Source organism: Cygnus atratus, chromosome 28, assembly GCF_013377495.2.
Source record: "Cygnus atratus isolate AKBS03 ecotype Queensland, Australia chromosome 28, CAtr_DNAZoo_HiC_assembly, whole genome shotgun sequence".
Taxonomy (NCBI): Eukaryota; Metazoa; Chordata; class Aves; order Anseriformes; family Anatidae; genus Cygnus; species Cygnus atratus.
The window spans coordinates 1,255,704-1,272,005 of record NC_066389.1 but is presented as its reverse complement, the minus strand read 5'-3'; the positions used below and the strand labels follow the sequence as shown (position 1 = coordinate 1,272,005).

At 71.2% G+C, this 16,302-nt stretch overlaps 2 protein-coding genes across 2 annotated transcripts; both read left to right on the top strand.

Annotated features, from left to right (window-relative positions):
- The first annotated feature begins 910 nt into the window (after positions 1 to 910).
- PEAR1 (platelet endothelial aggregation receptor 1) lies at positions 911 to 9,068 on the top strand. The gene is made up of 22 exons (XM_050715884.1): positions 911 to 997; positions 2,767 to 2,859; positions 2,942 to 3,046; positions 3,266 to 3,366; positions 3,450 to 3,542; positions 4,050 to 4,296; positions 4,384 to 4,498; positions 4,584 to 4,720; positions 5,045 to 5,257; positions 5,444 to 5,618; positions 5,974 to 6,094; positions 6,225 to 6,388; positions 6,481 to 6,583; positions 6,676 to 6,822; positions 6,913 to 7,056; positions 7,198 to 7,326; positions 7,423 to 7,638; positions 7,714 to 7,820; positions 7,893 to 8,004; positions 8,139 to 8,207; positions 8,632 to 8,829; positions 8,914 to 9,068. The coding sequence occupies exons 2-22, from the start codon at positions 2,768 to 2,770 to the stop codon at positions 9,066 to 9,068; spliced, it is 2,943 nt and encodes a 980-aa protein (XP_050571841.1). The 5' UTR covers positions 911 to 997; position 2,767.
- Positions 9,069 to 12,152: 3,084 nt separating this feature from the next.
- LRRC71 (leucine rich repeat containing 71) lies at positions 12,153 to 15,601 on the top strand. Its single transcript, XM_050715830.1, has 15 exons — positions 12,153 to 12,255; positions 12,326 to 12,442; positions 12,529 to 12,654; positions 12,792 to 12,867; positions 12,974 to 13,048; positions 13,134 to 13,202; positions 13,316 to 13,497; positions 13,533 to 13,636; positions 14,252 to 14,338; positions 14,428 to 14,526; positions 14,786 to 14,825; positions 14,912 to 14,991; positions 15,090 to 15,198; positions 15,292 to 15,407; positions 15,485 to 15,601. The coding sequence occupies exons 1-15, from the start codon at positions 12,153 to 12,155 to the stop codon at positions 15,599 to 15,601; spliced, it is 1,500 nt and encodes a 499-aa protein (XP_050571787.1).
- Positions 15,602 to 16,302: the final 701 nt, after the last annotated feature.

Sequence of the window (16,302 nt, the reverse complement as noted above, 5' to 3'; positions counted from 1 at the left end):
CGCGCTCGTGTCCCCCACAGCCGTCGGGGGCCGGGACCCACTTGGGGGTGTCCCACGGAGGGGCTGCGGGGCCGCCCCCCCCCCCCCGCCCCGAGCCCCGGCGCTGTTGTTGTTCCAAACCTGCTGGTTTCTGGCCAGAAAAGGCGAGGAAAAAAAAAAAAAAAAAAAAAACAACCAACCACCCAACCCTAGGATTTTTTTTTTTCCCTTTTCCGTAGTTGTCTCCGCGTCCAAACTTCCTGACAGCGGCTCCGGGCCCTCCCTCCGCTTCCGACGGCCGCGCTGCGCCTCCCGGCCCGCTGGGGGTCCCGGTCCCGGCCCGGAGGGGGTCCCGGTCCCGGCCCGGTGAGTGTCCCACGCCGCGACCCCCCGGGGGTGGCCCCGAGGGGACGGTCCCCAGCCCTGTGCCCACGGTTCTGGGGTCCCCCGGTGGCGGGGGAGGGTGGGGGATGGAGCTGCGACCCCCCGTGGTGACCCCAGCGCTGACCCTGACCCTAAGAGGGACCCATCCCCTTCCCCACCCTGTCCCCAGCCCCATCCCCAACCCCAGCCCCGTCTCCATCCCTGTCCCCAGCCCCAGCCCCAGTCCCATCCCGATCCCTGTCCCCATCCCGATCCCCATCCCTGTTCCCGTCCCTGCGGTGTCCCTGCGATGTTCGCAGCCCCCAGAGGAAACGCGTCAGCCCGCGGCAGAGGAAGCACCGGGGCACTGATAGCAGCTCCGGGGGCCCCGGCGCCTTCCCGGGCTCCGTGTCCCCGATGGGGACGGGGCAGGGACCTCCATCCCCTGCCCTCACCCCGGCTGCAGCCCCCGTCCCCAGCTTCCCACGCTGCACAATTTGGCTTTGCACCCGCGGGCGATGCTCCCCGACCCCGCGTCACCCCGGGCCCTGGGAGGGAGAAGGCAGGGAGCTTCGTTGCGGGGGGATGAAATCCATCCCCCAGTCCCTCGGGATGTCCCCTTTCCTCCGGTCTGGTTTGCAAAAGGAACACGCAGGTGGGTCCCTAGGGGAGCTGCCACCCCAGGGGTGAAGGTGACGGAGGTCTGGGTGCTGGTGACCCCCCCCTGCCAGTGCCTGAGCACCACAGCCCTGTCCCCAAACAGGGTCGGGGCTCCCCGGAACGGGGATGTATTGCTCCCTGCTCCGGAGGTGGTTTGGAGGGGTCTGTGGGGCCGGGCAGTGCTGGCTCTCGGGGGTCCCTATTACCGTGCGCCCCCAAGACAACCCTGGGGGTCTCAGGAGACCGCCCCCGCTCCCCGATTAGGACCAGCTGGGCCCCGTGTTTTGATGACTCCTCGCTTTTCCTGCCAGCATCTCCAAGCGGTTCCTGTTGTTCGCAGCGGCGCTGGGGCCCCCCAGCCCCTGGCGCGGGGCTTTGCTGGAGCAGGGACGGGGCCGGGGCGCTGCGGAGCCGTGGGGAGGGCTCGGGGGTCCCGTCCCAGGGAGGAGAGGCTCGGGGTGGGAGGCTCGGAAGCGGGCGAGCAATTACTCACCCTGGAAACGGCCGCTGGGAGCTGAAGGGAAACGGGGAGAAACTTTCTGACTAAACGGTTTTTCCACTAGAAAAACGTCGCCGCTTTGGGACGAGGAGGGCTCGGCCCCGGGGAGGTTGTGCGGGGGCTGCTGGGTCACCCCCAGCCCCCTCGCCCGCTGCCTGGCTTTGCACCAAGCCAGCGCGGCCCCAGCGGGGAGGAGGAGGATGGTGCCGGGGGGGTGGTGGCACCTCTGGGGTGTCCCCGGCCAGGCTGGGCCGGTGGCTGGCCCCGGCCTGGCTGGAGCAGCGAGGAAGCGGCCGTAAATCCAGCTGCGTGGCTCAGGAAACCTCTGTTTCCTCCCGCGGCACACGTGCATTTACCGGAGAGCCGCGGAACGGCCCCGTAAACACGGTGCCGCGTGCTCGGGGCCACGCGGGGCTGGCTCGGGGTCACCGGGATGGGGTCCCGGCATCCCCAATGGGGACGGTGCCCAGGCCCTCGCCCTTCCCTCCTGCTCGGTCTTGCCAAAGCCCCGATGCGCTCCCCCCCCGCCCCCCCCCCCAAACTCCGCAGCGCACGGCCCCGTCCGCCGACCCTGCTCCGAGCTGGCCGCGCTCCCAGCGCCGCCCCGGCGAGCCCGGTCCCTCGCTCGGTTGAGCAAGAACACGGCGGATCCAGGAAACACAACTGCAAATAAATATTAAAAGCATTGAAACGGGGCCACGCGGGGCGGCTGCCAGGGCTGGGGGCCGGGGGGGGGGGGGGGGGGGGGGGGTTAACTCCTTCCCGTCCCCACGCCCCACAGCCTGGTCCCCGGCACCCTGGGGACACCTGGCAGGGCCGCGCGCTGCGATGGGACGCGGGGGAGAGGCTGGAGCTGAGGTTCTGACGGTGAGGAGATGCCAGGATAAGGCCTGGGGCATCCCATGGGATGTCCTCAGTGCCGTGGCCACGGTGGTGGCGGTTGACAAAAACCATCCCCAGGCTGGGATATTTGGGGCCCCGCACCAGCAGCGGCTGCGTTTGGGGCCGGGGCAGAGCGGGTGCAGCTCCGGGGCCGCGGCGTTTCTGGCTGCTTGTGGGGTCGGCGCGGTGCTGGGGCCACCCGTGCGGCCGTGCCTCAGTTTCCCCTTAACGCCTGGCTGGGGCCGGGGCCAGGACCGTTCCTCCGCACGCAGGAATGCGAACGCAGCCCCGCGGGGAGCCCGATCCGAGCCGGGGGCGGTGGGTGGGGAGCGGGAACGCGGCGTGCGAGCCCGGCTCCGAGCTCAGCGCCGTGTCCCGTGCAGGATGGCGCTGCGGGCCGCGGCGCTGGCGGTGCACGCCTGCCTCCTGGCCGCCCTCCACCCCGGAGACCCCAACGTCTGCAGCTACTGGGAGAGGTAGGAGCCGTACTGGGGGGGGACTGGGTGGCGGGGACCCCGCGGGACCTGCCGCCACCCCGCGCCCTCTGCCCCCCGGCAGCTTCACGGCGGCGGTGAAGGAGTCGTACGCCAAGCCCCACGTCGTGGCCTCCGCCGAGCCCTGCACCAGGGTGCTGAGCTTGTCCCAGCCCTGCCTGCAGCAAAGGTGAGAGCAGACCCCCCCCCCCCCCAAAAAAAAAAAGAACCCTGCTCACCCAGCCCCCAGTGCCTGGAGCGGGGCCGGGGGGGGTCCCTGCTCTCCTGTCCCACCGCAGCGTGTCCTCAGCGCTGTCCCCCTTGGTGCTGCCCCGTGGCCAAGGGGGGGTGGTTCGGGCAGGGTGTCCCCCCCCCGCGCCCCGTCCTCACGGCGCTGGTTTTGGCACAGGATCGTGTACCGCACCGAGTACCGGCAGGCGGTGCGCACCGACTACCGCCGGCGCTACCAGTGCTGCCTGGGCTACTACGAGAGCAGGGACGTCTGCGTCCGTGAGTGGGGCGAAGGGGCGAGGGGGGGGGGTGGGGGCCCGGGCTGTGCCCCCCCCCCTCACCTCCCGGCCGTGTCCCTGCAGCGCGCTGCACCCAGGAGTGCGTCCACGGCCGGTGCGTGGCTCCCGAGCGCTGCCAGTGCGAGCCGGGCTGGAGGGGCGCCGACTGCTCCAGCGGTGAGGGCTCGGCGGGGAGGGGGGGGGGGCGCGGGGTGGGGGACCCCCGGGTGTGGGGGCCGGAGTGGGGCTGTGGGGTTGGATGGGGGAATGGGGGGGCGTGCGGCGGGTCCTGGTGGTTAACGGGGATGGGGACGGGATGGGGATGGGATGGGGATGGGATGGGGACTGGGAGTGAAATGGGGAAGGGGATGGAGATGAGGTAGGGACAGGGATGGGGAAGGAGAAGGGAAAAGGGACGAGATGGGGTGGGGATTGGAATAGGGACTGGGAGGGAGATGGGGATGGGGAAGGGAAAAGGAATGAGAGGGGATGGGATGGGGGTGGGATGGGGATGGGGGTGGGAGGGAGATGGGGATGGAGATGAGCTAGGAATAGGGGTGGGATGGGGATGGGGACAGAATGGGGCTGGGATGGAGCGGGGTTGGGACGGGGCTGGGATGTGGCAGGTTCTGGAGGTGGGGCTGGGGCCGGGCGCGGGGAGGCAGCGGTGGTGTCCCCGTGCAGAGTGTGACGAGCGGTCGTGGGGCCGGGACTGCGGGCACCGCTGCGACTGCCACCACGGGGCCCCCTGCGACCCGCTGAGCGGGGTCTGCGCCTGCCCCCCCGGCTTCGCCGACCCGCTGTGCCGCCAGCCCTGCCCCCCGGGCACCTACGGCCAGGGCTGCCGCCTCCGCTGCCCCTGCCACCACGGAGCCCCCTGCAACGGCTCCACCGGCGCCTGCCTCTGCCCCCTGGGGCTCGCCGGCCCCCTGTGAGTGCGGGGTCCCACGCGGGGCGGGGGGGGTCCCTTGGGGAGGGGGTCCCAGCCGCCCGCTCACCCCTCGCCTTCCCACCGCAGCTGTGATGTGCCCTGCCCCGAGGGGATGCCGTGCGACAGCCACTGCCCCTGCCAGAACGGGGGCATCTGCCACCCCCCCGGCTCCAACACCTGCGTGTGCCCTCATGGATGGATGGTGGGTGGGCTGCGGACCCCGCTTAAGGCACGGGGGTGTCCCCGTTTTCCCCTCCAGCCCCGCTGACCCCCCTGTCCCCTGGCAGGGGGACATCTGCTCCACGCCGTGCCCCCCCGGGCGCTTCGGCCCCGGCTGCCAGGGCGAGTGCCGCTGCCACAACGGGGGCCGCTGCGACCCCCTGGGGGGGCAGTGCCAGTGCGCCCCCGGCTTCACCGGAGAGCAGTGAGTGTGGGGACGGGGGGCAGGGGGACGGGGGCACGTGGGGAAGTGGGCACGGGGATGGGGCACAGGGGACAGGGAAACGCGGGGCTGGGGGGCAGAGGGATGGGGGCACACCTGGAGGGGACAGCGGCGCACACAAGGGGGGGCACAGGGATGGGGCGCACGGGGGACGGGGTCACCAAACCCCGGTGCTGCCAGAGCAGGACCTCCAGGCGGCGTGGCATGCGGCGAGCTGCACGGTCTCAGCCTGGAGCATGGGGGGGGGGGGTCCCGGGAGCCCCCCCCCCTCCGTGGGCTGTACCAACCATCCCCATCCCCGTGCAGGTGCCAGGAGCGGTGCCCGGTGGGCAGGTACGGGCAGGACTGCCGGGAGAGCTGCGACTGCGCCAACGGGGGCCAGTGCTTCCACGTGGACGGGGCTTGCCTCTGCGAGGCCGGCTTCCAGGGCAGCCGCTGCGAGGAGCCGCGCTGCCTGCCCGGCCTCTACGGCCTCCACTGCCAGAGCCGCTGCCTCTGCCACCCCCAGCACAGCCTCAGGTAGGGCCCCGCGTCCCTGCCCAGGATGCAGAATTTGGGGGGGGGGGGGGGCGGGGTGTGTGTGTGTGTGGTTCAGGGTGGGCAGGGGATGGCTCCCCCACCACTCCCCGCCGTTTGCAGAGCCCCTCCCAGCGCACCCGGTGCCCCCAAACTGGGAGCACTGGGGCGCTGAGCGGGTGCCCCCAGTTGCCACCCGCTGCTCGGGGAGTGCTCCTGCCGCCCAGGCTGGGCCGGGCTCTTCTGCAACGAGAGCTGCCCCCCCGGCTCCTTCGGGGCCGGCTGCCTGCAGTCCTGCCTCTGCCTCAACGGGGGCACCTGCGACGGGGCCACCGGCCGCTGCCACTGCCCCCCCGGCTACACGGTGCGTCCCCGAGCTGCCACCGCCGCGGGGCGGACACGGGAGGGTGTGGAGACCCCCGGGGGGGGGGGGGGGAACGGGACACCAGGGGGTGGTCTGGGGGGCCCTGGGGAGGACATCGGGCATCCTTGGGGTGGGCTTGGGGGTCTGGTTATGTTTGGGGGCTGTTTGGGGTCGAGGGGGGTTGGGGCAACCTTGGGGGGGTCCCTTGGGAGGTCGGGATTTTGGGGTCACCCGCTCTGCTTCCAGCACCGGTGCGCCAAGGGGAGGGAACAGGGTGGTCCCTGGACTCCCAGCTCTTGGGGGGGTGTCTCCCCTTCTCACAACCCCCCCCTCCTCCTGCCCCTGCCACCCCCAGGACGAGCACTGCTCCTCCCTGTGCCCCCCTGACACCTTCGGGGTGAACTGCTCGGGGCGCTGCTCCTGCCAGCACGCCGTCGCCTGCTCCCCCACCGATGGCTCCTGCTCCTGCAAGGAAGGTGGGTGCGCCGCGGGGGCCGCAGCGCGGACGTGGTGGTGGTGGTGGGGGGGGGGGGGGGGGCACATCCCCCTGCCCTTCCCCATCCCCATCCCCACGCCGCCCGCCCCCCCCTTCCCCTCGCCCCGCAGGCTGGCACGGACCCGACTGCTCGGCGCCGTGTCCCGCCGGCACCTGGGGCCCCGGCTGCAACCGGAGCTGCGACTGCGCCCACGGGGCCGCCTGCAGCGCCCAGAGCGGGACCTGCAGCTGCTCCCCGGGCTGGCACGGCCCCCGCTGCCACCAGCCCTGCCCGGTGAGCAGTCCCCGTCCCCAACAGCCCTGCCCGCACCGGCGGGGGGCTCGGTGCCACCGTCCCCGGCGCCGACCCCGTCCCCGTGCCCCCAGAACGGGACGTTCGGCGCCGGCTGCGGGCAGCGCTGCGACTGCGCCCACGCGGACGGCTGCGACGCCGTCACCGGGGAGTGCCGCTGCCTGCCCGGCTGGACAGGTGAGGGGGGGACCGGGGGGGGGGGGGGGTGGTTGGGACACCCCGCTGCGCCCCGTCCTTGTCCTTCACGGTCCCCCCCCCCCCCTTTTAAGGGCCGCAGTGCAAGCGGGGCTGCCCGCACGGCTTCTGGGGCCGGGGCTGCGGCCAGCCCTGCTCCTGCCGCAACGGAGCGTCCTGCTCGCCCGAGGACGGATCCTGCACCTGCGCCCCGGGCTACCGCGGCCCCAACTGCCAGCGCTGTGAGTGCCCCCGGTGGGGAGCGGGGTTCTTTCCACACACCCCCCCCCCCCCCAGCACCCCGCCAGCGAGCACCCCTCATCTCACCGCAGCCCTGCCGCCCGCAGCCTGCCCGCCCGGCCGCTACGGCAAGAGGTGCTCGCTGAGCTGCTCCTGCTCCAACCGCTCCTCCTGCCACCCCGCCACCGGCGTCTGCCTCTGCGCCGCGGGCTGGACGGGGACACGCTGCGAAGAAGGTTGGGGACCCCCCCCCCCCCCCCCCCCAACCCTGCAGCTCCGTGCCCCCCCCAGGGTCCATCCTGGGGGGTCCTGGGGGGGTCCTGGGTGATACGGGGCCACCAGCTGGCTCCATCCTGGGCACCCCCTGTACCCTGCAGAGTGCCCCCCCGGGACTTTCGGGCTCCAGTGCGAGCAGCTGTGCCGCTGTCCCCAAAACGCCACTTGTCACCCCGTTACCGGCGTGTGCCCGTGTGCCCCCGGCAGGAACGGCCCCCACTGTGAGGCTGGTGAGTGAGCACGGAGAGGGGTCGGAGGGTTGGGGCGGGGGGGGGGGGGATCCCTGCTCACCCTAAGGACTTGTCCCTGTCCCCCCCCCACTGCAGCAACCCCCGACCAGCCCTACACCATCGTGCCCACCCCTCCGCTGGCCTACAGCACCCTGGGGGTGGTGGTCAGCCTGGTGGCCCTGGTGGCTTTGCTGGTGGCCGTGGTGGCCGCGGCGCTGTGCTACCGCCACCGGCAGAAGGGGAAGGAGAACCGGCACCTGGCCGTGGCGTACACGGCGGGACGGACGGACACCTCCGAGTACGTGGTGCCAGGTGAGCGGCACGCGGGGCCGCGGCTCTCCAGCCCCCCGGGGTCCCGTGGCACCGGGGCTGACGCCTGTCCCCCAGACGTGCCGCCGGGCCACGCGCACTACTACTCCAACCCCAGCTACCACACGCTGTCCCAGTGCACGCTGCCTGCCCCCAGCGCCCAGGACAGAGCCAGCTCCCTAAAGGTACGGCACGGCACGGCACCGGGCACTACGCCGGGAGCCCCGTGGCTGACCTGGCTCCTTTTTCGGCCCCAGGTACCCGGCCCCCAGCTCTTCCCCGGTGCAGAGAGGCCCTACGGCCCCGAAGGCAACGCCACGCTGCCCCCCGACTGGAAGCACCTCGGGGCGCCCCCGCTGGGACCCAGGGGTGAGAGGGGGCAGGGAAGGTGCTGGGCGCCCCGGGATTTGGGGCAGCACCTTGTGGGGTGCAGAGGGGGGACGGGGATCCCAAACCTGTCCCCTTGTCCTGGCCCCTGCTTCTTCACGGTCCTTGGCTTCCAGGTGGGGGGCACCTGGACCGGAGTTACAGCTACAGCTACAGCTGCAGCCTGGGGAAGTACTACGGCAAGGGTACCCACGGGGAAGGGCTGGGGATGGGGAGGGGAAGGGAATGGGGAGGGGAAGGGAATGGGGAGGGGAAGCGATGGGGAGGGGAAGGGGATGAGGAAGGGAAGGGGATGGGGATGGGGAAGGGGATAGGGGATAGGGGAAGGGGACAGGGATGGAAATTGGGATGGGGATGGAAATGGGGAAGAGGATGGGGAAGAGAATAGGGATAGGGATGGGGAAGAGAATGGGGATGGGGAAGAGAATGGGGATGGGGGTGGGGAAGAGAATGGGGATGGGGGTGGAGAGGAGAAGGGCTAGGAGTAGGGATGAAAACGGGAATAAAACCGAGCACTCTGTGCAGTGAGGGGTGGAACGGATGGGACACAGCTGGTGCAGGGCTGCTCCCTTGCCCCTGTGATGGGGACCTCTCTGTCTCGTCCCGCAGAGCACCCCCAGGAGGGGCTGGGGGCCAGCGCCAGCTCGTTGGCCAGCGAGAACCCCTACGCCACCATCAAGGACCTGCCCCCCCTCCTGGCCAAGACCCCCGAGGGCAGCTACATGGAGATGAAGGCCCCGGTGCAGCGGGAGATGTCCTACGCCGAGATCGGGCTCCTCGAGGAGCCTCCTGCCGGCCCCGAGGAGGGTACGGACGAGGGGGTACAGCTGGGGGGGGGCGGCCCCAGCCCTGGTGCCAGCTGCCCCCAGGAGCCCCCTCTTCTCCCCCCAGAGAGCATCCCGGGGGGGGCAGAGGGCGCGGAACCAGCCCCGGCCCCCCCCAGCCACTACGACTCCCCCAAGAACAGCCACATCCCCAGCCACTACGACGTGCCCCCCGTCCGCCACCACCCGCCGTCCCCCCCGCTGCGCAGGAAGGACCGCTGAGCCGCCCCCCCGCCTGCTCCCCGCCCCAAAAACCACCCCTTGCCTCGGGGACAAGGACAAGGGACCCTGCCCTGGTTCCAGGACGTTATGGGGACAAGGACAGGGGACACGGTGGGTCCGTCCCAGGGTCCGTGCAGGGCCTGAGCGCCCCCCCCGGAACCCCTGTCCCTGTCCCCCAGCCCTGGGGGGCGCAGCCTGTAAATAAAGCCGGGTTGTTGGAACCGGGGCTCCAGGCTGCCTGCGGCCGCATCCTTGTGCCAGGAGTGGGGGGAGCACAGAGGGGGCCCCGGGGGGCGCAGCCCCGGGACGGGGCCGGGAACGACCCCGGGATGGGGCTGGGAATGGGCCCCCCCCCCAGACACCCCCCCCCCCATGTGGCCGGGGGGCTACAGTAGGGCGCGGGGATGGCGCAGCACAGCGCCCAGGCCGGATCCAGAGGGCGCCTCGTGATTGGTCACTCCGGAGCCAGGCGCTGCCCGCTGATTGGTGCAGTCATTGGCTAAGCCGGCAAAGGGCCGGTGATTGGCCCAGGGGCGATCCGCGGGGGCTGCCCTAAATCCCGAGCGCGGCCCGGGGCCGGGCCAAGGGACAGTGGGGCTGGGGGGTCCCAGAGGGCTGCAGGAAGGGCCCGGGGGGGGGTCAACCTGTAAGGGTCCGGTGAGGCCCCCACGGAGCGCCTGGGGAGGTGCAGGGAAGGTACCAGGAGAGCTCCTTGGGACACAACAGCAACACCTTGGGACAGGCCCTGCAATGCTCCAAGGACGGATCCAGAGCAACTCAGGGACGGGCCCAGGAACGAACCAGCGAGGGCCCAAGGAAAGGGCCAGGGATGGGCCCAGGAATGGACCAGTGCCTGCTCCAGGAAAGGCTTAGGAATTGGCCCTAGAATGATCCAAATACGGCTGCAGAATATGCCTAGAAGTTGCCCCTGTAATGGTTGAATGAGGGCTGCAGCAGAAGCCCAGTGACTGGCCCAGTAAAGGTGCGAGGACAGCTCCAGTACAGGCTGAGTGATTGGCCCAGCTCTGGGACAAGGGGAGATCAAAAAAAGACCAAGTGACTGGCCCACAAAATGTACAACAGCACCCCAGTAAAGACCCAGGCTTTCGCCCAGCTCTGTTCAGTAAAGGCCCAGTGATTGCCCCAGGAATGCTCCAATAACGGCTCCCTCAAACCCCACTAATTGGCTCATTAATTGTCCCGTGAGGGCTGCAGGAAAGGCCCCATCTTTGGCCCAGCAATGCTTCCCCGAGGGCTCCAACTAAATGCCGGTGATTGGCCCAGTACGACCCGCAGGCCAGCACCAGTAAATCCCAGTCCGTGTCCCAGTGCTGCCCGAAGAGGGCCCCGCAGGACAGGCTCAGGGGCAGCTCCCGCCCAATCCCTCGGCCGGGCCCAGCAACGCTCCCGGAGCGGATCCAAAGCGCGCCCCGTGATTGGCCGCTGAGGGTCCAGCACCGGCCCCGTGATTGGCCCAGCTCCGGTCCAGCGACAGAGCCCAACCAGGCCGAGTGACGGGCCCAGAACTGCCCAGCAGGGCTCCGGGGAAGGCCGGACTTGCGCCCAGCTCTGGTCCTGTTAAGGCTCCGCTAAAGGCCCAGCGATTGCCCAGCTGTGTAAAATGACAGACCCCACCCAGGCCAAGGGATTGCCCCAGAAAATTTGCAATAGGCTCCACTAAAGGCCCTGTCTTTGGCCCAATAATGGTACTAATAAAACACCGCTAAGGACCCAGTGACTGGCCCACTAATGGCCAATGCTGGATTCAATAAAAGCCCACTGTATGGCCCAGTAAAGGTGCAATGAACGCTCCAGTAAAGGCCCAGTTTGTGGCCAAACTCTGGTCCAATTAAGGCTCCAATAAAGGCCCAGTGATTGCCCCAGGAATGCTCCAATAACGGCTCCAGGGAAGGCTCAGTATTTGCCCCATAATGAGTCGGAAGCAGCAGCAGAACATGCCCGGTGACTGTCCCTGTGATGGTCCGGTGAGGGCTGCGGGAAAGGCCCAGCAGTGCTTCCATGAGGGCCCCAACAAAATGCCGGTGGTTGGCCCAGTGTAACTCAGAGGAGAACACCAGGAAAGGCCCCAGAATTGTCCCAGTGCTGCCCAAGAGGGCCCCGCCGGGCGCCCACTGCCGGCCCAGGGCAGGCTCAGGGCAGCTCCGGCCCAGCCCCTGGGCCAGGCCCAGCAACGCTCCCGGCGCGGATCCAAAGCGCGCCTCGTGATTGGCCCAATCATTGTCCAATCAGCGCTGCAGCACGGCCCCACCCTTACCCCCTCCACAACCTCAGCCACGCCCACCCCCTCCCGGCCCCGCCCTCTCCCGGTCTCGGCCCCGCCCCCTGCTCGCCGGCCCCGCCCCCGCGTTGCCATGGGGACGGCCCGAGGCCGCCGAGCGAGGTGGGGCCCGGCCTGGGCCCCCCCGGCCCCATGGGGACCCCCGAGGAGCCCCCCGGGCCCCCCCCGGCACCGGGCCCCCCTGCTCCGCGGGGGGACCCCCACAGCTCCCCCCTCCGGCGGTGGAAACCCCCTGGGGGTGCCCCTGGGACCTCCCCCCCACCCCCTAAGCAAACTTCTATAGCGCCCCCCCCCCCTGCAACCCCCCTTTCCCCCCTTTGGGGACCCCCCCAGTGCTGCCCCTTAGCACCCGGGACCTTCCTTCGACCCCTATGGAGACCTCCACGGGCACCCCCCAGCCTTGGGACTCCCCCCCCCCCATGGCCCTTCTGGAGCCCTCCATGGGGACCCCCATGCGGTTCCCCCCCCATCCCTGCAACCCCCTTGCTCCCTGTGGCGACCCCCATTGCCCCCCCCCCCCCCGTTACCCCCCTTACATCCCCTAATGGAGACCCCCATAGGTGTCCCCCCCCACCTCTGGAACCCCCACCGGGTCCCCCCCCACCTATGGGCCCCCCCCGGGTCCTCCCCACCCCTGGGACCCCCACCCCGGGTCCCCTTCGGAGGGGGCTCCCCCTTAGCCCAGGGATCCTTTGGGTGCCAGCCCCAGGGCAGGGGGGTGCTGGGGGGGGGGGGGGGGCGCTGAGCCTCCCCCGCCCCCCCCGGCCCCTCCCCAGCTGCCAGCCATGAGGCGGCGACGGGAGCGAACGCCCCGGGAGAAGGTGGCAGCAGCGGCTGCCCCCGAGGAGGAGGCGAGGAACGTGGCGAGGAAGGGCGAGCAGGGCGCAGGTGAGGCTGGCAGTGCTGGGGGGGGGGGGCAGCGGAGCCCCCCCCGGACACCTCGCCCCCCCCCCCCCAGAGGAGTACCAGTGCAGCGGCCTCCTGGAGCAGGACCTGGCCGAGCTCTGCGCCCGCGCTGGCATCGCCGCCGTCCCCGCGGTCACCCCGCGGCCGTCCCCTGCTGGCCCTGCAGCCGGTGAGCGGGGTGCAGGAGGGGGGTCCGGGGGGGGGGGGGGGGGTTGTGCTGGGGTTTGGGGTCCCGAGGCACCCATCCCTCTGCAGCGGAGGGCGAGGAACCGGCGGGGCCGGAGACCCGCACCCAGCGCCGGCACGGCCACGTCCAGCGCTGCGTCCAGGTGGAGACGGAGCACGACGACCCCCGGAGCGTCCGCGAGGTCTTCGTGCGAGGTGAGCCCCCCAAATTCCCCCAGATGTCCCTAGGGGGACGGGGACGAGCCGCAGCAGGCCCTTGAGGAGGGTCGAGGCCACGTTTGGGGGCTTTTCCCCCGCCCCACCCCACTTTTTTGACCTCGTCCCCCCGTCAGGCTGGAACATCGAGGAGGAGATGCTGGGCGTCCTCGGCAAGTGCCTGCCCGCCCTCGCCCACCTGCGGGCCGTGCAGTGAGTGTGGGGCTGGGGAGGGGGCACGCGGGTGACCCCCCCAAGGCGCTGCCACGTCCCCCCCCCAGCAACGTGCCGCTTGATGCCACTTGTCCCCCCCCCGCAGCCTCTGGAGGGCTGGGCTGACCGACCGCCTGCTCCCTGCGCTGACCATGCTGCTGGCACGCTGCCCCGGCCTCGGGTACACGCGGGGGGGCGTGGGGGCACCTTGACTGGTGTCTCGTTATCTTTAATTAAGAGAATTTTGGAAACTTCTGCCTCCGCAGGACGCTCAGCCTGGAGGGGAACCCCTTGCCGGAGCACTCCTTCCACCTGCTGATGGGGCCCGGCAGCACGTGAGTGCCGCGCTCGACCCCGCGCAGAGCAGGGGGGGGCACGCTACGGGGCGAAATCCCGCCTGGGACCACCGGGACCCCCGCTGTCCCCCCCCCCGTCCCCATCCCCGCAGGCTGTCCCACCTCTCGCTGCGCAACAACGGCATCGGCGACGAGGCCGCCCGGCTCATCGGGCAGAGCCTCTCCACCCTCAGCTCCTCCAACCGCAGCCTGGTCTCGCTGGTCCTCAGCTTCAACCACATCTCGGACGTGGGAGCGGGGCACATCGCCCAGGTGGGGGCTGCGGGGTTGGCGAGCTGCTGCTTGCTGCCCGTGCCCCCCCCCTCTCAGCCCATCCTGTGCCCCCCCAGGGCTTGCGCTGGAACCGCTCGCTGCTGTCGCTCTCCCTGGCGCACAACGACATTGGGGATGCGGGGGCCCTGCGGCTGGCCGAGGTGGGCTTCGCCCCCCCAGCAAGGGAGCAGGAGTGGGATGGGGTCGGAGCGGGATGGGGCCGGAGCGGGATGGGGCCGGAGTGGGATGGGGTCGGAGCGGGATGGGGCCGGAGCGGGATGGGGCCGGAGCGGGATGGGGCCGGAGCGGGATGGGGTCGGAGCGGGATGGGGCCGGAGCGGGATGGGGCCGGAGTGGGATGGGGTCGGAGCGGGATGGGGCCGGAGTGGGATGGGGTTGGAGCTGAGCGGGATGGGGCCAGAGAGGGATGGGGCCGGAGCGGGATGGGGCCGGAGCGGGATGGGGCTGGAGCGGGATGGGGTTGGAGCGGGATGGGGCCGGAGCGGGATGGGGCCGGAGCGGGATGGGGCCGGAGCGGGATGGGGTTGGAGCGGGATGGGGCCGGAGCGGGATGGGGTTGGAGCGGGATGGGGCCGGAGTGGGATGGGGTCGGAGCGGGATGGGGCCGGAGCGGGATGGGGCCGGAGCGGGATGGGGTTGGAGCGGGATGGGGCCGGAGCGGGATGGGGCCGGAGCGGGATGGGGCCGGAGCGGGATGGGGTCGGAGCGGGATGGGGCCGGCCCCATTATCGCAGCCCCGGCCCCGCTCGTGCCAGGTGCTGGGTCCTTTCGCGCTGACGCACGCCGAGGTGGTGGAACGGCGGCGGCTGCTGCTGGCGGAGGCGCTGGGACAGCCCCAGGCGGTGAGCGTTTTGTGTGCGGGATGGGGGGGGCGGGGGGGGGGGGGCTTCCTGGGGCCCCCCCGAGCACCGGTGCGTGGCTCCCGAAGCAGGCGGAGGCCAGGAGCGAGCACGCCCCGAGCCTGCAGGGCAGCGCGGCCGCCGAGAGGCTGCCTCCGGCCAAGCACAACAAGGGCACAGCCAAGAAGAAGGTGAGGAGGTGGGCGGCCATCGCGGGGGGGTTGGGGGTTGGGGGGGGGGCACGGCCGATCAGACAGCTGCCAGATGAAAAAAAAAAAAAAGAAACAAACATTCTGGTTTTGTCTGGGGGCCGGCGGGGCTGTGGCCGTGCCTCAGTTTCCCCCCAGCACGAGGGGGGGGGGTCCCCAAAGTGCTGCCCAAGGGGTGCAGCGGGGCTGAGCTCGGTGCACCCCCCACCCCCCACCCCACCCCCGGCGCTGTCCCTCGCAGGAGCTGCTGCGGAAGGACGACTTGAAGCAGCCCAAGAAGCGTGAGTGAGGGGCCTGGGGGGGCGCGGGGGGGCTGTGCCCGGCTCACCTCCCTCCTCCTCTGCCCCCCCCCAACCCCCCCCCCCAGCCACGACAGCGCCCGCAGACCCCCGGCCCACCCGAGGCCGCGGCGCCAAAGCCGCCAGCAAGGAGAAGCGGAGCGCGGAGGCGAGTAGCACCGGGTGGGGGGGGGCTGGGGGACACGATGCTGTGTCTGGGACCCCCCCACACACCCTCAGCACCCCCCCCCTCCGCCTCCTCCCCAGGCGCAGGATCCGGCCGAGCCGTCGCACCCGCTGCTGGAGCCGGCGTGGCACCGCCGGGGGCAGCTCATCCTGCCGGGGAACCGCGCGCTGCTCAACCTCAACCTGGCCCGTGAGTGTGGGGGGACCTTGGGGGGGGGGGGCTCGGTGGCGGCACCCACCTCTATGTCCATGTTGTGTCCCCCCCCCCCCGGCCCCCCGGCAGATAACCACATCACAGAGCGGGGCCTGGGCGCCTTCCTGGCCGTGCTGGAGGGGCAGCAGGAGGAGCAGCCGGGGGGGGCCGCGGGGCGGCCGGGGGTGCTGCGCCTCTCGCTGCAGGTGAGCGGGGGGACGGGGACGGGGGGGGGGGGAACGGTGGGGACGGTGACACGGCCTCATCCCTGGTGTCCCCGCAGAGGAACGGCTTCCCTCCCACCTGCGAGGCCTTCGCACGGCTCCAGGAGCTGCTGCAGCAGCGCGACCCCGTCCCCAAGCCGCGGGGACGCGAGGAGGAGCAGGGTGCGGCCCCCTAGCCAGGAACGGCTCGAGTCGGGGCTTTTTTTGGGGGGGGGGGGGGGACAGAAATAAAAACAAAATAAAATAAAATAAAACCAATAAATCACGAACCAAAACCTTTACGGGCGGAAGGGAGGAAATAAACCAGATTATACAGCATCGAACAGCAACCGGTCGGTCTTGGCTCTATTATATATAATATATATACCACACCCCAGCGCCGGCCTCGCCTCTACGCGCGGGACGGGGATGAAGGAAGGGGGGGGGGCACAGGCGCCCCCCCCCCCCGACCCTCGCCACGGCCCCCCCCGGGGGCTGGCTGCCTCCGATTGTCGCCGGCTGTGTCCCCCCCCCCCCTCACCCCTTCGGCGGGCGGTGACAACGGGCCCCATCCTGGCTGCGGGGCGGGGGGGGGGGTTGGGGGGGGGACACACGGGAGGGCCGCGGGGTTATTTACACGGCGGGGGCACGTACGTACATATTTATAGGCAGCGGGGGGGGGGGGGCAAGGTGGGGGGGGCCGCAGCACGGAGAGGAACGAAACAAAGTGCATTTATACAGACTAGATCCAGCTCTCGCGGCCGGGGGGGGCGCACGGGGCAGGGGGGGGGGGGGGGGGGGGCGAGCCGGGGCTGCCATGCAGGGTGGGGGCCGGCGGGGCGGGGGTCCCGCGCGCCCTCCTTCTAGCAGAAGCCCCCCCCCCGCCCCCCCCGGCAGG